The 23,195-nt window shown below is 51.3% G+C and overlaps 2 protein-coding genes across 19 annotated transcripts in view; one reads left to right on the forward strand and one right to left on the reverse strand.

Moving 5' to 3' along the window:
• TSC2 (TSC complex subunit 2) overlaps positions 1–15,350 on the reverse strand; it is a 35,005-nt gene extending 19,655 nt beyond the window's left edge. For 9 of the 15 annotated variants that reach the window (XM_081299573.1, XM_081299571.1, XM_081299572.1 and 6 more), the window contains exons 1-15: positions 15,164–15,349; positions 13,498–13,584; positions 11,730–11,840; positions 10,578–10,722; positions 9,537–9,654; positions 9,002–9,050; positions 8,554–8,679; positions 8,143–8,216; positions 6,456–6,582; positions 5,370–5,513; positions 3,874–4,011; positions 2,553–2,656; positions 2,110–2,191; positions 628–783; positions 50–166 (exon numbers count right to left, since the gene is read on the reverse strand). In XM_081299573.1, coding sequence (XP_081155699.1) covers positions 50–166; positions 628–783; positions 2,110–2,191; positions 2,553–2,656; positions 3,874–4,011; positions 5,370–5,513; positions 6,456–6,582; positions 8,143–8,216; positions 8,554–8,679; positions 9,002–9,050; positions 9,537–9,654; positions 10,578–10,722; positions 11,730–11,840; positions 13,498–13,584; positions 15,164–15,301 — 1,716 coding nt within the window. In that variant the 5' untranslated portion in view covers positions 15,302–15,349. Of the gene's footprint in view, positions 1–49; positions 167–627; positions 784–2,109; positions 2,192–2,552; positions 2,657–3,873; positions 4,012–5,369; positions 5,514–6,455; positions 6,583–8,142; positions 8,217–8,553; positions 8,680–9,001; positions 9,051–9,536; positions 9,655–10,577; positions 10,723–11,729; positions 11,841–13,497; positions 13,585–15,163 lie in introns of all 15 variants that reach the window. The other 6 variants (XR_014022700.1, XM_081299574.1, XM_081299577.1 and 3 more) reach the window with 1 other exon arrangement.
• Positions 15,351–15,951: 601 nt separating this feature from the next.
• NTHL1 (nth like DNA glycosylase 1) lies at positions 15,952–22,875 on the forward strand. Of its 4 annotated transcripts, none has more exons than XM_081299236.1 (6): positions 15,952–16,125; positions 17,138–17,376; positions 18,090–18,263; positions 19,032–19,191; positions 22,466–22,571; positions 22,648–22,875. In XM_081299236.1, the coding sequence occupies exons 1-6, from the start codon at positions 16,014–16,016 to the stop codon at positions 22,769–22,771; spliced, it is 915 nt and encodes a 304-aa protein (XP_081155362.1). In that variant the 5' UTR covers positions 15,952–16,013; the 3' UTR covers positions 22,772–22,875. The 4 variants fall into 4 exon arrangements, with proteins under 4 accessions (XP_081155362.1, XP_081155363.1, XP_081155365.1 ...); XM_081299237.1 differs by having other exon boundaries at positions 15,953–16,125; positions 18,093–18,263; XM_081299239.1 differs by having other exon boundaries at positions 16,082–16,125; positions 17,138–17,224; positions 18,093–18,263.
• The last annotated feature ends 320 nt before the right edge of the window (positions 22,876–23,195 follow it).

Genomic DNA, 23,195 nt, shown 5'->3' on the forward strand with positions numbered 1-23,195 from the left:
GAGCTGATTGTGACACTCTCCTAGAAGAGGCCACTAGCAGAGCACCCACCTGAAGAATGACCAGAAGCCCCAGGACTGCAGTCTTCACATCCTCCAGGGAGGCCGAGTAGGCAGCCACATCCCTTTCTTCCAGCTCAGGAGGCAGGGAAAGGGGGCGGGCCATCACCTTTAGAGAGATGAGGACTGTGAGTCCCAGCTCATGGCTCCCTGAAGCAGTCGCCATCAGATCCAGCACTTTCTACCATGAACAACTTCTCAGGACAGATGCACTCTATACAACCGAGGTTACCACTCAGATCATAAGGCACTTCCAAACTAATAGGAAAGGCCACAGTCCCATCCCCTGCTCTTGGGCTCTGCGTGAGACCTCATTTACCCAGCCCTGCTCCCCGGAAGCCACAAGGCAGCCCTATCCATGGCCCTGGGCAGGAGACCTGCCAAGCAGTAGGCAGCACAGTATGACCTGCTGATACCACCCATGTGTGCTGTGAGGAACACCCTGCCTGCAAGAGATGGCCACCAATCACAATGCATAGAAGGAAGGGTCCAGGGGATGCCTCTGCCTACAGGGATTTGCAATAAAGGGGTACCCCTGGCACCTAGTCCAGGACCCCAAGCAGCTCTCACTTTTTCGATGATATCCAGCAGGCTGTTGAAGTGGTGGGTGTGGCAGCCTTCCGCCAGGTCCACCAGCAATTGGGTAGCCAGCTTTCGGACTTGGTGATCTTTATCTTCAGGGATGTGGGAAAGTTGGGAGATGACCACCGAGTTAATCAGCTCCTCCTACACCAGGCACAGAGGGAACAAGTGAACCTCTCTGCAAGCAGTACATTCCAAGGTACTACAGCATAAGTGCTGTGCATTCCAAGGCACTGCAGCAGAGCTCACTGGGATGTCATCAGGGCCTCCAGATTCCTCTCCCAGGGGACTGCCCAGCCCCTCAGCTCAGAGTACTGACTATTGTACAACAGCTCAGCACAGGTAGAGTTGAGGCACGGGCTCCCATGCAGTGGAGCCAAGGCAATGTCCCTGCTTGCCTCTTGTCATTCTATGTCAGGATACCTCCTTTAGCATGCATGAGGCACTGGGTTCAATCCTCACACACAAAAAATATGTCCTTTGTGGAAGGCCACATATAAGTTGTGAGTAGGGAAACCCTGACTTACTGTGCCACTGTAGTGGGGGCAGTGTGACAAGAGCCTTCAGAAATACAGGTAAAAAATGCTACTGGAGGTGGTGCACATCTATATTCCCAGAGGCTCAGGAGGCTGAGGCGGGGAGATCACAAATTCAAAACCAACCACTAAGCACCTTAGCGAGGCCCTTAACACCTTAGCAAGACCCTCAGCAACTTAAGAGAATTGTCTCAAAATAAAAAATAAAAAGGGCTAGGGATGTGGTTCAGTGGTTAGGTACCCCCTGGGTTCCCAATACAAAAAGATTCTGCTAAGAGGGACTTGAGAACCCAAAGACGCTTCCTGGAAGAGGGGACATGGAGCTCTGCTTCTGGGGCAGGTGGGGCTACAAGGCAGAGAGATAGCAGGGGCAGTCCAGGGCAAAGAAAGGTGGATAAGGGAGGATAGGCAGGCCAGGGAAGACCATGTGAGCCACATAGAGGGAGGGCGGCCTCAGCCTGGAGCGCATCTGCAAGAAAGCACATGCTGGCATGTGCTGATGTTCCAGGTAGGGTGCCACCACCAATCTCAATAAGATTGAATGGAGGGCAGGCACAAAAGGAGAGCCCCAGAAGGGCTCAGAACAGACTGGCAAGCAGGCTGAGAGATGAGTAGTGGAAGTGAATACAAAAACAAAAGGAAAACATTCCACACGAAAGTTCTGAACTCAGACCAGAACTCTTTGAAGGCTTCTGAGATCTGAGTGATATCCAGACAGGAAACCCCCTCAAGGCCTGTGCTCTCCAGCCACTCCACAGGCTCTGGACTCAGCACAGGCCTGGCTGGGGCCCACAGGTGAATGAACAAATGCCAGAACTAGGGAGCAACAGCAGCTGAAAGCCTGCCACAGAGGGGACCAGAGGCCAGGAAGTCCCAGGAGACCTTGGGGCCAGTCTCAGAGGCCCCCAGGTCTTAGACTGCAGCCTCCACACACCTCATAGAACTGCCTGTTGATAAGCAGCACAAAGGACAGCACATCCAGCACCTTGATGCGCACAGCACTGCGGGGCTCGTTCCTGCGGAAGGAAAAAGGGCTTGGGGACTGGCCAGGAGCACTGGGCCCATCCCTTCTAGATGGGCATGCAGACCCAGCTTTGAACTCTCTCTACAAGCCTCAGGTTCAATAACATCCAGACCGAGACCCAGGAAAGGGACAAAGAGGGTTCTGCCTTCCAGGAGGACATCTCTCTAGACCACCACATGGAGGCCTCACTAGAGGACCCTGTGAAACCAACCTTTTCCACTCATCGAGAACCACTGCTTTCAAGAACCAGAAAGGAAAGCTCTGACCTCCCAGGGGTCTAAGACCCCGGCCCCTGCAGGCCCAGGAACAGTGACAGAGTCAGGCCCCAGGAAGGGCCACGGAGACGCTACTACCTGAAGAACCTCTCCATCAGCAGCTGCAGATTCTGGATCCAGCCATCCTTTGCTGGGTGGATGGACTGAGCTCGATAGGATATCAGGTTTAAGAGGGAGGACTCCTGTCAAAAGAAGACAAAGCCAGTGTCAAAGAGCCACTCTGCCCTACAAAGGATCTATCAGCCTGCCACCAGGCTGCTGGCCCAGAAGAACCAAGTCAGTTCAGGAAAGATCAGCCACTCACAGACCAGGTGAGGGAACCCCACAGGACAAAAACCTCCTGGCAGCAGGAAACTCCTGTCAAAACCCACAGAAAGACCTGGCAACAGTAAACGATAGGTTTGATGATGTAGTATTTTGGAAAAAGGGTTGAATAGTCCTGTCAGACTCTGACATGAAATGCTTTTGTTGCAAATGTTCATTCTCTCATTTAGCATATGGTACACAGCAACTGATTTATTTCATTGTTTGTTAACACTTTTAATTTTGCAAATAAAAAAATAACATAAGCAGTGCTGAGTCTGGGGCTCAGTGGTAGAGCGCCTGCCTCACATATGTGAGGCACTGGGTTCGATCCTCAGCACCACATAAAAATAAAAAGATTGTGTTCATCTATTACTAAAAAAATATTTTAAAAATATATAACACACATACATAAGCATTTATAGGTATGTGTGTGTGTATGTATACAGAGAAAGGGGGAGTGAGGGGAACCATAGACAAACTCTTAAATATATCATATTATGGTTTTAATGTGAAATTCTCTAACAATAATACTGGATATTTTTTCATACTTACTTGCCACTTGATTATTTTCTTCAATGAAATACCTGTTTATGTGTTTTGTTAATTTTTAATTGCATTATTTACTGATTGTTGAGTTTTCCAGCCTTTGTATGTTTTATAAACAAGTACGTGTATTGCAAATTGTGTATTGCAAAAGTTTTCCACAGTGTATGGATTGCTCCTTTATAAATGATGCTTATAAATGTTGACTAAAAAATAAAATAAAATAAATAACTTTTTAAAAAGGAAAAAAAAAAAAAAAAAGACCTGACAACAAGCTGTTCTGGCAAAATGACTGCCTCCTGGGAACAACCATCCTCCACACAGATGGGGGAAACTAATGGCCAGGCGAACACTGAGCTCTTTTACAGGCCCATGCTTGCTCCACTTTTTGACACCGGGCAGGTTCCATGCTCGGGCACAGATCCCATGAAAGCAGAAGCCCTTCAAACTCGGGAAATTCAGTGTGACACCTCCAGCTAGGTACCCACAGGGGCCCCTGCCTGACAGCACTCTTGCCTGAACCCCTGTAGACCCTAAGGGGGTGTCTTACGGGCCTCTGGTCTGCACATCTCTCCACCAGCTGGAAGTATCTCTCCTGTGAGCCATGGAACTCATTCTGGTCACACAGCTCCTCCACAGTGGTCAGCAGGTCATGGACGATGGTTCTGAGCTCTGGGCTCTCCAAGCTCTGCAGTATCAAAGTACCATCACAGACTGACTTCTGCTGCCCTCAGGACGTGCCCTTGGAGTCCTCAGCTCCAGAAGAGCTACATCCAGACCCTCCCAACCTCACTGGGACATGGTCAGCCACTGCTCCTGCCTGTTCCCTACCCCCAGGGGAATCCTGGCTGGGCTCACACAGCCCGGCCAAGGAGAAGAGCAGGCAGGAGGTGAGAGCAGCTACAACTTCAAACACATACACCTCTCCCAGGCTCTAGCACCTTCTTTTTTGTGCATGTGCTGGAGACTGAACACTGAACTCAGAGGCACTTACCACTGAGCTACATCCTCAACTCTTTTTTTTTTTTTAAGAGAGAGAGAGAGAGAATTTTTTTTTTAATATTTATTTTTTAGTTTTCGGCGGACACAACATCTTTATTTGTAGGTGGTGCTGAGGATCAAACCCAGGGCCGCACGCATGCCAGGCGAGCGCGCTACCGCTTGAGCCACATCCCCAGCCCAAAATAGTTAATACTCAACTCTTATTTTTTAAAATATTTTTTAGTTGTCGATGGATCTTTATTTATTTATATGCTGTACAGAGAATCAAACCCAGCGCCTCATACATACTAAGCAAGTGCTCTATCACTGAGCCACAGACCCAGGCAATTCAACCCTTATTTTTAAGACAGGATCTTGCTAAGTTGCTGAGGCTGATCTTGAATTAGCAATCCTCCCGCCTCATCCTCCCAAGTCTCTGGGATTATAAGTATGTACCAGGCTGGCTCCAGTACTGCCTGAAGCCCCAAGGGATGTGTCCTCTGTGCACCACCCCAGGCTGAAATGCCACCTGGCAGTGATTCACCAGCAAAGACTCGACTGAGACTCAACTCAGGCCCAGCCAAGCCCCATCCCTGCCTTCCACTGCTCCAGGCCTGGGAGAAGGCCCATCCTAGTTGCTGGCCTCATCTCCCATGGACCCTGTATGCAGCAGCACTCGTGTGGCCCTGCTGTGCTCCTTAGCACCAAAGTCAGCATGCTTACTAATACTATCCTTCAAATTCATACCACAGGAATGGCCAACATCCAGAACCTCTGAGATCCACCTCCAGCCCACTCAGGCCATAGAAACAAGCTGCCTTCTTAGTCTGCACCACTAGCCCACCCACTGCACATTCCTGTCTGGGGCCAGAAAGGCAGAACAAATCTGGAAAAACAAGACCTCACTTCACTGAAAGACAGGTTGAAACCACCAGCATACACAACCAAAGCAGGCTCTGAGACTCCAGAGAGGGGCCAAACACATAGGACATCATCCTCTGGGTGACAAGCCTGCCCCTCTAGGGTCTTAGTCCTCTTTGGCCCTTAGCTTCACTCGTGTCTTACCTGGATCTGCTGAAGCAGCCGCTCGATGATGTTCAGCAGGATGTCCCACGTCACAGCCTGGAGCTCCTTTCTGTACTTCTTGATAAGTCTGGTTATGGACAGCACAATCTCATAGGACACCACCTCATTGGGACAGGTCATGGCCTGGAATATGGGGCCGGGGAAGCATGCAAGGTCAGCTGCTTCTCATTGCATGGGAAGCACTGACCTATGTCATCCTTGGAGCTGAGTCTAAGACACCTGGGTGTCTCACCATGCAGTCACAATCAGAGCAGCAAGTGAGGATCCCAAAAGGACATTTGTTTTGCTAATACTGCTACAATACAGTTGGGATCCAAACAGGGCCCTGAAGCCCCTGCCTCCAAAGAGCCTGATTTGGACAGTAACTTTGAATTCTGGGTCCTGGTGTACTGGCATGACAGAAACTGAGAGCTACTACCTCAGTCCCAGTGCAAATGATGAGGAAAGAACATACCCTGCACTGTTGCCACCAACAGAAGCAGGCAAAGCAGAAAGCCTGCAGATATGAGATCAGGAGATTCTGTGTAACCAGAGGAGATGCAGCTTATTTGAGACAGGCTCTGGCTAAGTTGCCAGGCTGACTTCAAACTTGCAAGACTTCTACCTCTGCTTCCCAAGTTGCTGGGATTACAGGCTGCACCTGGCTATGATGCAGAGCAACATTGCACTATGATATTTGGATCATGTAATTGCTCCAGTTCACCAGGGAGCCATGAGAAATAAAAGCTAACACACACAGGAAGTGCTGTGAATGACTATGTCGACAGCATCACCCAGAAAGAAGGTAATATTACCACCTTGACAAAACAGAACTGTCACTGGCAAGAGGATTGCTATCCTAGGGGCAACACTGATCAGTTCCAGTATTAATTTACAGGAGATGAAATTAATCAGAGAGAATGTTTGCTTGAGATCAAAACCTTTGAACTGCCCTAAATTTCATACCCAGCTGAAAAGCAAGTAACTGGATGTGTCCCTCTCCCCAGCCCCAGCCAGACACGTGGGTAGGCCTGACAGGAGTGTGCCCACTCTTGCCAGCTCACTGTAGCACAGAAACCCCATTACCTCATAAAAAGATGGCAACACAGATGTTGGGGAGTTCTTGAGAGAATAGAGTCGGTGGGCTCCCCAGAGAGCCATGCCTACAAAGAACACGGCTCCTCGCAGCAGTGGGGCATCTTCCATATAGGCTCTGAAAGCATTCCCCAGAAACACAGATGTGAGCAGGGTCCCTGCCTGGTGGGAGGCCTGGGGGGACCTGGGCTCTGGCAAGGCCCCTAGCCATCCTTGCCCTTCAGCTGGGGAAGGGCCAGAAAATGGGCAGGGAACACAGGCCAGCAGCAACTATAACTCTTTGATGACTCCTTTAACAGCTAAGTACTGCTGATCACGCCATGGGCCATAGGTCATGTCATGTACAGGGACACAGGGTGAAAGAAGCTCATGACACCCACAGTCTAGTGGGAGACAGAGACCAAAGAATCACAGACATGCAAAGCAAAGTACTATAGAGCAAAAGCTTCTCAGGGAAACCAGAAAGCTGATGAGTGCACCGGCAAAGGCGGGAGGAGACAAGGGGAGGCCTGGGCCAATGAGGACCTTGCTCCACAGGGAGATAAGCTATTCTGGGAGCACTGCAGTCTCAGGCAAAAGGTGACAGTGAAATCTATTAGAAAAAGGTCTCTCAGGCCCCAGAACCAACCCCGCGCCCGGCAATCCCAACTTGAAGAGAATTGTTATAGTGCTTTTTTTTGAGAATTTCAATATTTATTTTTTAGTTTTCGGCGGACACATCTTTGTTCATATGTGGTGTTGAGGATCGAACCCGGGCTGCATGCATGCCAGGTGAGCGCGCTACCGCTTGAGCCACATCCCCAGCCCTATAGTGCTTTTTTTAAAAAAAAATATTTATTATTTAGTTGTAGTTGGACACAATACCTTCATTTTATTTATTTATTTTTATGTGGTGCTGAGGATCGAACTCAGGGCCTCGCACGCGCTAGGCAAGCGCTCCATGGCTGAGCCACAACCCCCGCCCATTATAGTGCTTTCTGACAGATGGTGCATAAATTCCAAAACCAGGGAAACCCAAATGCACGAACATTTTCTGTCCTGCAGTTCCAAGTACCCAAGTGGATCCATGTTAGGGCACAAGACACAAGAAATTCTGTCTTCCTCCTTGAGCTCTGGCTAATGACAGCTATAACATTACTGAGAAGAAAAGCAAATCCACATTTCCTGATAGAACTGCTTGCTGAATCATTATTATTTCCAAACACTTAAACCTTGTTTTCCATGGGAAAAAAAAAGAAAAAGGTCTCTCAGCTCCATGTGAAGAATGTACTTCAGAGAGCAAGATGGACATAAGGGAGTAGATGAGAAGGGAGTTCTGATGGGAGTGGGAGCCCAGTGGGCAGCACTCAACATGAACTACCTCAAGGGAGCAGAAGCAGCAGGACTGTGATGTTTGGCTGTAGGGACGAGGGAGATGTCAGGTTAACACATCAAGTGTAGCCTTGTAACAGGGTAAGGGAGCGAGTCACAATAGAGACAGGTAGGTAGAGGCAGAGGCTTTTGAGTTCAATTACAAACTTTCTGGTTTGTCCAACAGGAAAGAATGTGAGAACACACACCATGTGCCTGGCTTGAGTGAAAGCTCCTGGAACAGCCACCCAAAAGAACCAGAAAAGCCCCAACTTTGTCTATGCCACAAGTGTCAGCACACCCTTTGCCCAGGCCTGCCCACACTTGCCTGTCTTCCATGATGCGGCACATGTTGTAGATGGCACTATGGCCCAGGTGGGTGCCCAGGAGGTTACGCATCAGCTAGGGAAAAACATACATCAGAGGGATTCGCAGGTATGTGTCCCAGCCCTGACAGGGGAGCCCCCAGCCCTCTGCTTGCCCTGAGCAGCCAGGGCTCTGTAGGCAGCTTACTCTCATAAACAGAGGTAGGAGCCCCATTGAAATACCACCTAAAGCCTGGCTTCAGCTCAACTGCCTGGAAAATGCCACTGAACTGCTCTTAATGGGCCACCACTGTATCACCCTGAAAATATGTGCCATTCACTGCAAACAAAATGGTCTGCCTTGTCATGACATGTACTGGGACTGGGACCTTGTCTGAGAAGGATCTTCCAGGACCACGGTCTCAGAACCCCACCTTCCAACAAGGCTCACAGAGCTCCTTGACGTTGATAGTACGACAAAGAGTGACGATGAACAGGGGGAGGCTTTCAGCCGGCAGGCAGTTATAGCAGACCACAGCGTCCAGCACCTGCAGGGAGACCTACAGGAGGGAAAAGGGGTCACACCAGTGCCCCCCAATGCCCACACTCTGCCCCACTGCCCTAAAAGCCTCCTCAGAGCCATACTGCAAGCAAGTGTGCATCCAGGAGGCACTCCTGTTACTGTGGGCCATCGACACCACCTGCCCTGACCTGAGCTACGACTCTACGACAGATGCCATCCACTGTCCTGACTGCAGCTCAAAGTGATCAAACCACCTGGAGCCACACAGACACAGTGACACATAGGGTTTGACCCCAGAGTCTTAGCCCCCCAAAAAGGAGGGTGCAATGAACAGTCCCCTGGGGAAGGGAGTCACTGACCTCTATGTCCACAGAGGACACAGTCCGGATGCAGAGCAGACAGATCATGCTGTGGAAGAAGTGCCAAAGTCAGTTCAGAGTGCATTTCCAGAAGGCCAAATACCTGCTTTCATTTTTTGGCCACTCTGAGATACTGGGTTTGTAAGCAGCTCATACTCCCTTAGAATGCCTTGCTCTGTGCCAGCCCTATGCCCTGTGCTGAGTATTCATATGAATGAGACAAAGCCATGTCCTTGTGGACACCAAAGATGTTCTGAAAAACTAACAACAAAAGGAGAATAACCAAAGCACAGGAACAGTGTGAGAAGACAGGTCGACGTCCTGCTTCTCCATTTGTTCTGTGGCTTCCTCCCCTTGACTCACCCTGCAGAGCCAGACTGGAGCCAAAGGAGTGGAACCAAGTGCAGAATGACACTAAGCTCTTCTCTTTTCATTTTTACTTGGAGCTAGTGACCAAACCTAGGGCCCTATGCATACTACATAAATGCCCTACCACTGGGCTTCACCCCAGACCTCATTAAAACTCTTTGCTTACTGAACCATTGATGCAATATACTCATCGAGGTAACAGCTGTTAAATTTGACCAAGTTCACAAGCACCAGAAGGAATTCTGAGGTCAAGCCAACATCCATCCACTGCAGGACAAACTCCGCTAGGAGAGAAGAGGAAGAGAGTAGTTTGTGGAGAAGCCAAGGACATAGTTCCTCCTCATTTCCCTCTCAGGAAAATGAGTTTGAATCCCATTACTGCTGGGCAGCACACCATCAGTCCCCTTACAGTGACAGGCAGACCTCCTTACAAGACCTAAGAAGGCTCTGTTGGGCCTCAGCAAGCCAGCTGTGCATGGACAGATTCACCAGCTCCCAGGCTGCCTTGGAGCTAGGCAGCAGCAGGATAATGTATTTAACACTCAGTGCCCAACCTCACTTTAGGGGGCATAAACATCACAGGGCACATGTTCAGGAGGCGAGTACCTGGGCATCCCCCAATCCCACCAAGTGTCTCTGGAAGGAGACACATGCACACGCCAGCCATTTTTCCTAGAAACATGTCAGCACCTGTTCTGGAGGCAGACCAGCCACTGAGGCCCATTTCTGGGCATCAGAACAACAAATTTCCCACTCTGTTCTCTTCTCCCCACAATGGGGACGTAAAGTCTGACCAAAACCTCTACTGACAGGGTGACAGGAGGAAGTGGGCAAGGAAAGTGGGAGGTAAACCAGTGGTGGTGAAAACCCAAGCCAGGCTTGAGAGTGAACAAGAAACAGGACCTTGGTGCTCTGGGTGAGACCAGGTTGGCAGCACTCTCTCCTAATTACAGACATGGCCTACCACCTGCCAGCTTCAAAGAAACCTTCTGAGCCCCCACTTCCCAAAGGCTTCAAGTCAACAGGTCTGGAGTACAGCCCAGGAGTCTACATGTCCAAAAAGTTCCCCTGGAGACTTTGGACCCAGATGAGCCCCCTGGAACCATCCCATAGAACTACAGCATGCCTCCTGGCCCAGATCCCTCCTCATCCCAGGTTAGATTTAATCACAAGGCCAGAGAACCCTTACACCCAGTGTGGCACCCACCCAGTTCTTCTTCCAAGTAGGTGATGTGTTTCCCATTGTCCGTGAGGGCCTTGAAAACTTCCAGCCTTTCATGGAGGTCTTCATTGGAGGGATAATCCTTGATGACCTTAAAGAAGAGGGCTCTGAGGACCCCCAAACGGTCACCCTAAAGACAAAACCATGAGGTCAGCAGAGCTCTGCCAGGGCCTCCCACACAGCTACCAAGAAGCCAAGAAATACAGCAGACACCAATATTGTGGGCCTGATCTGTGCTCCTTTCCCCAGGAACACCTCAAGAGATGGGCTAGCAACATCAGTGGGCTCCAGGCAGCAAACCAGATGCACTGGTAGGCAGCTGACTAGTGTGTGGCGCCTCCCTACTGCATCAGGCTCTGGATACTGCAAACACACAGCAAGGACAACACAGCTCCTGCCCTCACCCAGCTCATGGTCCAGGATAGATATGTGTGCGTTCACACTGTAAGGACAAAGGCACTACAGTCTCAGAGGATGCGCAGCCAGAGTAGAGGTGCCTCTTTGAGCAGTCAAGTCACAAAGGAAGAGAGCAATCACTAGATAGCAAGATGACTGGATGCCCAAGGGCCAGCCAAGAACCGCACAGCTAAGCACCATGAGCAGGGAGAATGGCCCTTGCCAGGGGACTGGGGGGCAAAAGCAAAATAACACTGGCTGTGCCAATTACTGCTCCTAACAGTCTACATGAACTGCTTTTTTTTTTTTTTTTTAAATGGAGGGATCTTGAACCCAGGGATTTTTTTAACCATTGAACTACATTCCCAGCCCCCTTTTTTTGAGATAGTCTCTTAACAAGTTTCTGAGGCTGGCCTCCAATTTGCAATCTTCCTGTCTCAGCTTCCTATGTATACATAACTGTGTCCAGCTGAACTGCTCTGTTTCATCCCCAGAACATCCAAAGGAAGGTATAACCACCATCTCCACTCAACATGTCAAGTGGAGGCTTAGGTGGCTCCCTCAATTGGCGAGGTTCACAGACATCAGTGGTGACACTGGGATCCCCACATGTACAGTCTAGCCCCAGAACCCCTGCTAATCCCCAGACCCCATACCTCGTGTCCCTGCCAAAGACAGGAGCCCAAATACAGGCAGCCTGATGAAATCCCCCATACAAGCCAGTCCAGCACTGCCCTTTACCTGCCCCTGCACAATGGCCTTCAGCAGAGCCAGCACCGCGTGTCGAGCCTCTGGTGGCCGCTCTGGCTGCAGCAGGTCCGCAACAGTCTTCCAGAGTGCTTCCACTGCATGCTGCCACCAGCAAAGAGGGGACAGTGGTAATGGTGTGATCTTCAAGAACCTAGCCCTTAATGCAAAGCACCATGCAAAGGACAAAGCAGAAGAACAACAGCCTCCTGATTCAGAACCAGTTCCTCAACAGCCCACATCCTATGTATCTCCTGCAGCCTATGAGTACCCCAGGCCTCAGAGACACTTCACACTCAAGCAGGTCCCTCTAAGAGGCCCCAGGTTGCAGGCTGATGAAAGGAGGGCAGCAAGCAGGCTAAAAAGTCCTGACTTCCCCAAGACCCACAGGGAGACTCTTGTAGAATTGCTCAGTCTGGAGGGCTATCACCAGAAGTTTCAAATCCAGAAGAACAAGGTGTTCCCTAGGCCTGTGCCTGACCCAGAAACTCTGCTCCATGGCTTTCTTCCACATGAACCCACCACCGGTGGTCCACTCAGCAACATACCCTTCCCCTGCCCTGCTGCCCACTGGAGCTGCTAAGGAAGAACTCCATGCGGCTTCCTGAAGTCTGCTCCTCACTGACTCCCACCACCATGGGGAATTCACTCCTGTCCCTAGAGTTGCCCAGATTCACCTTCTGCCTGCAAGCTCAAGCTAGCTCAAATGTTACCTTTCCTTCCCATGTGAACCATGTCTCTACTCCCTTCACCAGAGTTTTCAGACCACTCACTCACTTTCTTGGGCTTTCTCCCTTTAAGTGGGGGGCTAAAACATCTCTTAAGATTTTTTTTTGTTTTTTCATAGTACAAGGGATTGAACCCAGGACCTTGCACATGCTAGGAAAGTGCTCTGCCACTAGGCCACATCTCAACCCTTTCTTAGATGCTTTGTGACCAATATCTCAACCAACTCAGGATACACTGAGACCCTCACTGCATATGTCACATTCACAATACTCCTAACAATGTAACCTGAGCTGCAACACAGACACTGATCCTGTGGATCATCCCAGCCTCTTAGGCTTATACACATGATGTTCCATACCCCCAGGGGCAACTTTCTGAACAAGGGATGCCTGCTTTTTACATTGATACTTGGTGATGTGCAGCTTACATGTCTCAGATAAACTGCTGAAGATGTAGTTGTCACTTCCCTCTACAAATGAGTCCCTAAGTCTCACACACAAACAATGGGCAAGGCCAAGGAGAGCTAGGGTGTTCTACATCTACCCTGATCCCCAGAATGACAACCACCCACTCTGTCCACGGCAACAGAAGAGCCTGGAAATGTCCATCCAAAATAAAGCTGGCTATGTTAGTTCTGTGCAGCTGCCTGTTGCCACCAACTAGTCACCTCTCCCAAGCAGCTTCCAAGCCAGGGTGCCTTAACACATCCTCTGTGAACCCACAACTTTCTCAGCATTCCTTCACCTTCCCCTCTTCTGAGTGTTACCCAAGAGAATGAGCAGGCACACATTTACATTAAAAAAGGAAAAGCCTATTCCCTTTGCCTCCTACCATGATGAGTCTCTCAGGGTTATACTCAGGACATTTCCAAAAGCTCAGCTCTATCACTCAACTGCAAGTTAAGTTTCCCTAAAATAGTGAAAATCCTACCATCACAAAGCTAGCTATCAACCATGCTCCTAGTAAAAGAAACTTCAAGGCTTCAAAATGGTCAATACGCATCTCTTCAGTTCCACAACTGAAACAAACTTACCTCTTCAAACTTCTTAGTTTTTGCAACTTCACAGATCTGCCCTATCACTCTGATGCGATTGTTGAGACCACATTCAACACTCAGTTCCTTGAGAGAAGAAAGAAAAGGGGCTAGCAATCAGACAACGGGCCTCCTTAACTGTCAATCACAAAACTATCCTATGAACTGCACTTTCCGGCCTGAAGATCTGTTGCAGATCTTTACGAAATCGGGATTTGCTTACTACTCTACCTTAGTGGACAAACAACGGGGCAACATTGGGGCTGGGGCTGTAGCTCAGTGATAGAGCGCTTGCCTTGCAAGTGTGAGGCACTGGGCTCCATCCTCAGCACCACATAAAAAATAAATAAATAGGGTTGGGGATGTGGCTCAGTGGTAGCACACTTGCCTAGCATGTGTGAGGTTCTGGGTTCCATTCTCAGCACCACATAAAAATAAAGTTATTGGGCTGGGGATGTGGCTCAAGCGGTAGCGCGCTCGCCTGGCATGCGTGCGGTCCGGGTTCGATCCTCAGCACCACATACCAACAAAGATGTTGTGTCCGCCGAGAACTAAAAAATAAATATTAAAAAATTCTCTCTCTCTCTCTCTCTCCATCACTCTCTCTTTAAAAAGAAAATAAAAAATAAAAAATAAAAAAAAATAAAAATAAAGTTATTGTGTCTATCTACAATTAAAAATATTTTTAGATAAATCTAAAAAAAATACTGTATCCACCTACAACTAAAAACATTCTTTTTTGAATGGGCAACTTTGTTTTTCATAAGAGCAAAGTTTTTATGGAGATACACCACTGTAACAATTTTAAATTGTGCAACTCTAGCCTCAGTACATTCTCAATGCTTATAAGCATCTCCACTAATTACAGAACATTTCCATCATCCCAGAAGAAAAGTACATACCAATTCCTTCCTCCCCTCAGCCCTGGTAACCACCAAACTGCTGTCACTACTTACTTACCTTCTGGACATTTTATATAAGGGGACTCACACATCATGGGAACCTCTTGTGACTAGCTTCTTTCATTTAGCATGTTTTCAAAGTTCATTTATGTTGTAGCATGTCAGTCAGTGTTCCATTATTTCTACTGCTGAATTACACCTCACTATATGAATGGACAATATTTTATTTATATGCTTTACCAGTTAATGAGCATTTTAGGTGTTTCTGAGCAAGAAATTTTACAAGTACAAAAATTCATTTACTTATGGGCAAATATGGTGCCAGGCATGTGTTTGGGGGATTCAAACATATCTTAATAAGGATGAGGATGGGGGTGTAGTTCAACAGTAGAAGAAGGTATACTTAGCATGTGCTAGGATTTAACCCCCAAGACACACACGCACATACACACACACCCCCCAAAAAAATAAAATAACGACCTACTTCTCCCAGGAACTCACAAATTAGCACTTAATCCCTAGCCATATCCCTAACTACTTGTGAATGTGAAGTGGAAGTCAGGCCACATCAATTACATTGGGTTTTCTTGCATCTTTAACACAAGAATCAAAAGCAGGTCACCGAGATCCTGACATTGTGTCCTGAAGAAGGACATATACATGACTCCAGAGTGGCCCCGTGCAGAAGGTCACCAGCAGCCCATCTCCTTCAGAACATGGAGAAGGGCCACCCAGCCTTCCTACTGGGCAGGCAGCTCACTCACTCTCAGGATTTCCGCTGTGATGATAAACTCCGTCTGTTTGCCTTCTGCGGATCTAGGGTTTGGCCTTGGTGTTCCCAGTCCCAGCAGAATCTTGAACTTTTCCTTCAAGCCTGAATCTTTGCTTGCTGGCTTGGCCATGGTGGGCAAGGGCACGCGAGATGACTCGTCTGTGCAGAAGAAACAAAAGCTGGAGACACCTGACTGACAGCTCCGCCCACCTGCCCTGCTGCAGACCTTCGGACGCTCAGACCCTAGGTCTCTGGTGGGCATAACCTCCCTCTTTACAGCCCCTGAGGTCAACTCAACCACAGCCCAGCTGACCCGGCCACAAATATGCCCGGAAAAGGCCGGCTTGGTCTAGCGAGTTGCCCGGGTGCAGGGGGCGAGGGCAGTGCCGCGGCATCCAGGAGTCCGGACGTTTGCCACGGCTCTCCGCCCTGAGTGGAGAAAGAGCGGTCGCGGGGACGTCCAGAAGGAGATCCGCTCGCACCGCCATAACTTAACGCCAAGGTGTGCTTGGAGCCCGGGTGCCAGGCTGCGGCGGGCGCGGGCAAGGCCCGGGCGCTGCGGGGCCCGCGGCCGCCGTGGACCGGCCACACCGCGGACCGAGAAGGAATCAGGGCGCCGCGAGCCACTTACCCTGCGCGCCCCTCACGCGCAGGACCGCCTGCGGCGGTAAGGGTGCACACCCCCGGCCCCGAGCCGCCGCCGGAAGCGCGACCCGCACTTCCGGGGGTGGGGACACTCCACGGGTCTGCGCAGGGCTTGCCGGGAACCGTAGTTCCGGGCGCGCGCCGAGCACGTGACTGGGTCGCAGAGCACCCTGGAAGGGTAGTTAGCAAGGTCCGGCATGAGCGCGGGGTTGAGGATGCTGACGCGCAGCCGGAGTCACTCTCCACGAACCAGGCCATGCAGGGGTGGGGAGGAGCCCGCGTCAATCCCGAGACGAGAAGTGGCGGCAGGTAGCGCCTCGGGAGGAGAAGGGGGCAAGGGGACCAGGGCTGCAGGCTAGGATCTCTGGCCGCGCGGCGGGACCCTCACCCATAACATCGCCAAGCCTGCAAACCTCACGTGTGGCCCTGCGAGTCTATCTTAGCCCTTGCCCAGAGGTTGGGGTCCACAGGACTGGGTTCTGGGCGAATCCGTCCCCCTCCCAACCTGGTCCCGAACGAGAAAGTTCCCATCCCACCGCCCTGCCTCCCAAGGACGCTCCACGTGTATGTGGATGAATGTAGAGCATAGCGGACCGGTGCTCCGACGTGCTTCCTCTCAACCAGGCTAGGTGCCAAGAATATACCTAGCCAGAAGTGTTGTCCCCAGCTGGACGGTGACTCAGAGGAAACAGGAAAGAGTGTGGCATTTGTCCTGTAGCCATTAAGGACCTACTATGTGCCAAGCAGGGGACTCAGCGAGACTAATAGACCCCTGCATTTCTCCCGCTGGGACTTCTGCAGAATTGGCCAGAGTAGGATTCCCACAGGCAACAGGGGTAGTCCAGGCAAGGAGACCCTGTTGGGCAGAGGCATGCAGGGGGAACTTGTGCTGTGGGAGCAGGCAGGTTAAGATGCCTGCCAGGTTGGTGGAGCTTTTGAGTTCAGCACAAGTGCAAAGGAGTTCCAAAAGGGAGTGACACCATTCCAATTTGGGCGTTAGAAAGCTCTCTTGGATGTAGCTTAGAAGACATTGTTGGAGTCTAGGGATGTGGTTCAGTGGTAGAGAGCTTGCCTGTAATGCATGAGATCCTGGGTTCCATCCCCTGTGCCACCAAAAGAAAAAAGACATGCTGTGGTTATCAGGGTAAAGGCTGTTCCTGTTGTGCTAATGTGTGTGCACTGTTAGGCTGTGGTGCCCTGCCTGCAGAGGGCAGAGCACCCTCACTGTCTCAGAGGAGGAGGGAGTCAGCAGATAGGCAGCACCCTTAAGGTATCCTCACCTGTGGCCTCTGCACAAGGAACTGAGTGACACTTTTTGCAGAAGGAAGAAAAAAACACAGGCCTGGGAAGTGTCAGCAGAAGACACAGAGGCTGCATGTGGCTTATGAGGCCTTGGATGGTGAGAAAGGTGAGGGAGCTGAGCCCCTCAAGGTTTCTGCCTGGGAACCCCAGGGATGGCAGCAGCAGCTAGCCAACATCCGCACCATGAGAAGCAAGAAGGATGCACCTGTGGACCAGCTAGGGGCTGAGCATTGCTATGACCCCAGCGCTCCTCCAAAGGTAGGCAGGGGACTCATCTACTCAGTGACTCCCCTCTCTTCTAAGCAAAGAAGATGCTTGTTTCCTCTCACACCTCTGGCAGGGGACAGCCTGAGATCTGGCAGCTCTTGGCTGTTACCCTCCCTTGCAGGAAGCTCCCTGGGTAATGTACTAGCTGGTAACTCAGAGCATAGGGCAGCATCACCTGCTTCATTGTGGCCACTCAGCTAGTCAGAGATACCCATGGCTTGGGGCCTTGTGCTCTGCTTTCTGCTGGGCACAGTGCTGATTCACAGGGGTGCATGATGATGTGAGAGAGGGAAAGTTCCCTGTATTTCACTGGCCTGGTGCCTGGGGCCTTAGCCCAGCTGGAGTTCCGATCCCAACTCTGCTGCCTGGGGACTTTGGTACTTGAGTCTCTGATCTTGTTTGCTTAATTATAAGATGGATAGTGTTGCTCTCAACAAAGCAATAACAGTAATGATCATAGTTGGTCATTCTTGAGTAGTGAACATCCACCTGATATAATTCTAACTACTTTGATAATTTGATAATTTATTTGATCTTCACACTGGCCCTGCCAGGCAGATAGTTATTCTCCCCATGCTATAGGTAACAAGATAGGTATCACATATACCCTGTAACAAGTAAAGGTGGGTAGAGGGCTTGGTAGGGCCTGGCCTCAGTGGTGCTCCCATGACCTTCCACTACCCCTGTCCCTGTCATTTCACAAGCAGGTGCGGAGGTACCAGGTGCTGTTGTCACTAATGCTCTCCAGCCAAACCAAAGACCAGGTGACTGCAGGTGCCATGCAGCGGCTGCGGGCCCGGGGCCTCACAGTGGACAGCATACTGCAGACAGATGATAGCACACTGGGCGAGCTCATCTACCCTGTGGGCTTCTGGAGGGTGAGCCCAGACTAGGGCAAAAGGGGCCTGGTGACACTGGCCACAAGAGCCCCTTAAGCCACAGACTTGCTGGGTAGGGGAGGCTGGACCATGGGGCTGGTGACTTGTCCCTGGGGCTCCTTGGCCTTTCCTGTTTGCCCCCACTTCCTTCCTCTACCTCCCCACCCAGCTGCCTGCCCTGCCCTTCCTCGCCTTCTCTTTTGTTTACTCTAAGTCTCCCTGAGTGAATCACCCCCCCCTCCAGATCTCCAAAGAGACCCTCCCCCACCCCACAGAACACTGGGTGGTGGGTGGGTGGAGCTGCTTCCCTTTGGCACTGGTGTGGGCTGCAGTCTGTCAGACAGGTTTTAAATAGCCCTCTCTACTCAGGATGGGAACCACCCAGCTGGCCTGACAGCTGGTGGGGGAGCCCCAGGCACTAGCTCTCCTTCCTAAAGCCCCAGGTGCTACCAAGCCCAGCTCCTGGAAATAACTGGCCTGCTCAGCCTGGCCAGGCCTCTGAAGGGAGTGCCAAGGCAGAGGGACACAAGCTGGACCACACATATATCATTGGCCTGTGTGGGTGGGAGGTAGGGGCTAGGATTGCCTTGGGCCTACCTGCTACTGCCCTTGGCTCCTTCCCACCTGGAGGTGGGGAGCAGCTGCCTCTACATGGGTCCTGGGCAGGTGACAGGCAGCTCTGGGCACTTGGGGGTCTCCCCAGGGTCTCGTCCTCCTGATTCAGGCTGCACATACCCCCAGGGCTGATCCTTCCCTGCCATCTTTCAGAGCAAGGTAAAATTCATCAAGCAGACCAGCGCCATCCTGCAGCAGCACTATGATGGGGACATCCCAGCCTCTGTGGCAGAGCTGGTAGCACTGCCAGGCGTTGGGCCCAAGATGGCACACTTGGCTATGGCTGTGGCCTGGGGCACCATATCAGGCATAGGTGAGTGGCATGGCCACAAAGAGGGAGGGGCCAGCTCTAGGTTGGCTCGCTGCTATTGGGCTCCCCACATCAATCCATGTGAGCTCTAGCCTTCTCATCCAGGACTAAACCCAAAGGGTCAGAAAGGTGTTTGCTGTGCTAAGCCACCCAGCAGTGGGTATTCATGGTAGGAACTCACATTTACTGAGCACCTACTATGTGCTAGACTCTGTAAGGGGCCCTTGGAGATAGCCACAGGCCCATGGTACACACTAGGGACAGTGGGCAAGGAAGGCCTCACCTGTGGTGGCAGCACTCCTGGGGCATGGCATTTGCTGTGGAAGCTGACCCGGGCTGGGAGCATCTAAGAAGATGTCCTGGGAAGATGGCAACTGAGAGCTTTGGGTAAGGCAGGATAAGCCAGGCCAAGAGAAGGAAGCACATTCCAGACAGAAGGAACTGTGTCTCCAAAGCTATGAGGTGAGAGAGGCCAGGACAGGGAAGCTCAGGAGTGAGATGGCCAGGTAGGGAGTTTGAGGAGGCAGTGGGGCTCAGGAAGAATGGCTGGCTGTCTCCTGGGATTGGGGATGGACTGGGTGGGGGGGCCTTCCTGGGTGTTGCCTCCTGGCACTAGAGGGTCCTCTGTGTAGCTAGGTGAAGACAGAACTCCCTGGGGCACCAAGGTGGACCCTAACCACCACCCCAGAGCTGCTTTCTTCTTCTTTTTCTTCTCCTTTTTTTGGTATCGGGGATTGCTGATGGGGTCTTTGAATTCGTGATCCTCCTGCCTCAACCTCCTGAGCTGCTGGGATTATAGGCATATGCCACTGTGCCCAGCATGGGCTGCTTTCTTCTTGAAGCTTTGCCCAGGGAGTTGGGACTCCTGCAGCTACATAATAACGGGGCCAACCTGCCCAGAAACCAGGGTTTGACCCACCCTTTCTGTATACCCCTGACCCCAGGCTTCTCTGGAACTCCTATCCAGCCCAGAGGAATATCCTCTGGCAGGTATCTGAGCTGACAGTGTCTCCCAGCACTCCCTGGAGAGGAAGAGGGTAGCTAACCAGAGCTTTGGTTGGGAGCTGATTACCACCTGGTGAGGCTGGAGATCAGCAACCCCTGGAAGAGCCAGGCGTGGGCGGGAGTGTGGCTGTCCCCACCCCTACCTCAACTCCCAGTGCCACTGCCACCTCTCACCAGATACTTGAGCTTATCTGGGCACTGTCCTCAGCTGCCCGTGTCCTAGGAGTAGTGCATTGTAGTTGGGCACTTAGATGGGGGAAGGGCCTCTGCCCATGGCCCAGACAGGGACTGCTTTGGAACAGCAGACAACAGGAATGTCAGAATGCCACCCTCCCTGCAGGAAGACCTGACCTGCCTTTTAGGGGAGGCAGTTAAAAAGCCAGAGCCAGCCAGGCTTAGTGGTACATACCTGTGATCCTGGCTACTTGAGAGACTGAAGTAATAGGATTGCAAATTCAAATTCAAGGCCAACCTGAACAAGTTAATGAGACCCTGTCTCAATTTTTTTTCTAATATTTATTCTTAAGCTTTAGGTGGATACAATATCTTTATTTTACATTTATGTGGTGCTGAGGATCGAACCCAGTGCCTTGTGCATGCTAGGCAAGCACTCTACCACGGAGCCACAACCCCAACCCAAAATTTTTTTTTTTTTTTTTTTTTTTTTGTAGTGCTGGGGATTGAACCCAGCGCCTTGTGCATGTAAGGCAAGCACTCTACCAACTGAGCTATATCCCCAGCCTTCAATATATATATATATATATATTTTTTTTGTGTGTGTGTGTGTGTGGTGCTAGAGATTGAATTTAGGGCATTCTGTATACGAGGCAAGCACTCTACCAGCTGAGCTATATCCCCAGCCCCTCCTGTCTCAGAATTTTTAAAGGCTGGGAGCCAGGTGCAGTGTGATGTAAACCTGTAACCCTCAGGAGGCTGAGGGGAGAGGATCACAACTTCAAGGCCAGCCTGGGCATCTTAGCAAGATCCTATCAAAAGATCTGGGGATGTAGCTCAGTGATAATGCACCCCTGGGTTCAATTCCCAGCACTGTAAAAAATAGAATAATTTTAAAATGAAAAGCCAGAGCCATGGGGTCCAGGAGCAGGTTCTAGTTGTGCCTCTCCCACCTGAGCAATCTCAGGTCAAGTACTTGGCCTCTCTGAGCTTTGACTCAAAGCTGGTAAAGCAGTAGCCCTCCTTAATCACACAGATACACCAAAGACTTGCATGCCGTGTCCTAAGGAGCATGGTCACCTCTCTTACAGAGGAGGAAACTCCAGGACGGGAGCCCTTAGCCTTTTTGCTCTGCCTGCCCCCCAGGCAGTTAGCAGTAAGGCAAGGGAGCAGATGCAGGGATTGCCTTTCACTGGCAAAGCCCTGGAGAAGCAGGGCCATGGCTACTGCTGCCAGGGTAGCTGGGTAGAGACCTGGAGCTGGGCTGAGCCCCTGCAGTGGCCAGCTGACAGGAGCAGGGGCTGAAGCCCAGGTGGACTGCAGCCGCAGTAGACCAGGCTGCCTTCCCTGTTCTGTCCTTGACCGATGTAGTGGCAGGTGCTGGCTCTACAGCAGTGACCTCAGGCCAGCCTACCAAGCCAAGCCACTGCCACGCCACCTGGTGCCTGCAGCCAGTGCCTGGACAGGGAGGTAAAGCAGAGGCGGAAAGGCAGGGCCTTTCCTGGGTCAGCCCTTGGTCCTGGAGAGGCTGCAGGCTAAGAGTACACACAGTTTGTGTTTGTTTCTTTGTTTTGTTTAGTGTGCTAGGGCCTCCTGCATGTTAAGCATGCCTCTACCACTGAGCTACAACCCTAGAGAGCACTTCAGAGTAAGAAGCCTGCCCAGCCTCAGCTTTGCCTTGTAAAGATTTACTGAGCTGAGACTGGTAGATCTTTTGGTGCAGAGTCTGACCCCCAGCTAGCTGTTACCATTTTGGGGTGATACATAGCCTAAAGCAGATACCGCTCCACCTTCCCAGCTACACCAGGATTGGTGGGAATGGGTCAGCCCAAAGCAGAGAACCCCTAGGCACTCCCAGTGATGGGAAGGATACCTGAAGGAATTGCCCACACTCTTCCAGAGAACTCCAGGTCCAGCTTGGCAGCCAAGATGCAGCAGCTGCTCTCATACCTGAAGCCAGGGTTCTGTAGTCCGCCCCCCCTTGCTTGGAGGCCTGGGGGCTCAGCCAAAAGATGCCTTCAAGGATATGGGGAGGGACAAGGGGCGCTGTCCATCTGGCAGAGTGTGACCCTGTTCACCCCACCCCATTTCCAAGTAGCAGTGGATACACATGTGCACAGAATCGCCAACCGACTGAGATGGACCCAGAGGCCGACCAAGTCCCCAGAGGCAACCCGAGCCGCCCTGGAAGAGTGGCTGCCCAGGTAAGGCAGGGTGGGGTCCCTGTAGGCAGGGCTTTGTCTCTCTCCCTCTTTGCTAACCCAGCTTCTATCCCCACAGGGAGCTGTGGAGCGAGATCAATGGGCTCTTGGTGGGTTTTGGCCAGCAGACCTGTCTGCCTGTCCACCCTCGCTGCCAGGCCTGTCTCAACCAGGCCCTGTGCCCCACTGCTCAGGGCCTCTGAGGGCTGTGGGCTATGTTGCTTTGGCTTCTATCTGTGAAGTGCCTTGTTATCTTGCTCAGGGGTGTGGGGTGCAGCCTGTGAAATAAAGCGGGGAAGTATTTGCAGTTGGGGTCTGGCTGACTTCTGTCCCTGAGGTATAAGAGCAGGCCAAAGAACGTGTGTATGCATACATATGCGTGTCTGAAGCAGGGTTAACTGGGAGGCCATGCTTTGTACTTAGTGGGGGCGGGGAGAGTCGCGTACATGAACTCAGGAGGTAGGAAGTAGTAAGTGCCAGCTGTAGTCAGCTGCTGGGAAGCCACTGGGGAGGTGTCCTTGTGGCCTGCACATTCCTTCACCCGTGGGCTGCAGGCCTCTCTACCCAGACTCCGCCTGCTCCTGAAACAGGTGTTCCCTGGGAGCCTCTGCATGTTCCCCACCACAC

This window comes from Spermophilus citellus (assembly GCF_964194105.1).
Source record: "Spermophilus citellus genome assembly, chromosome: 6".
Lineage (NCBI taxonomy): Eukaryota > Metazoa > Chordata > Mammalia > Rodentia > Sciuridae > Spermophilus > Spermophilus citellus.

Bases quoted from the DNA above. Each gene is read 5' to 3' on its own strand.
- NTHL1 (XM_081299236.1), top strand. From the start codon at position 16,014: ATGAGCGCGGGGTTGAGGATGCTGACGCGCAGCCGGAGTCACTCTCCA. The intron at 17,377-18,089 runs GTAGGCAGGGGA...TCATTTCACAAG, and splicing joins ACCCCAGCGCTCCTCCAAAG to CAGGTGCGGAGGTACCAGGT. The intron at 18,264-19,031 runs GTGAGCCCAGAC...GCCATCTTTCAG, and splicing joins ACCCTGTGGGCTTCTGGAGG to AGCAAGGTAAAATTCATCAA.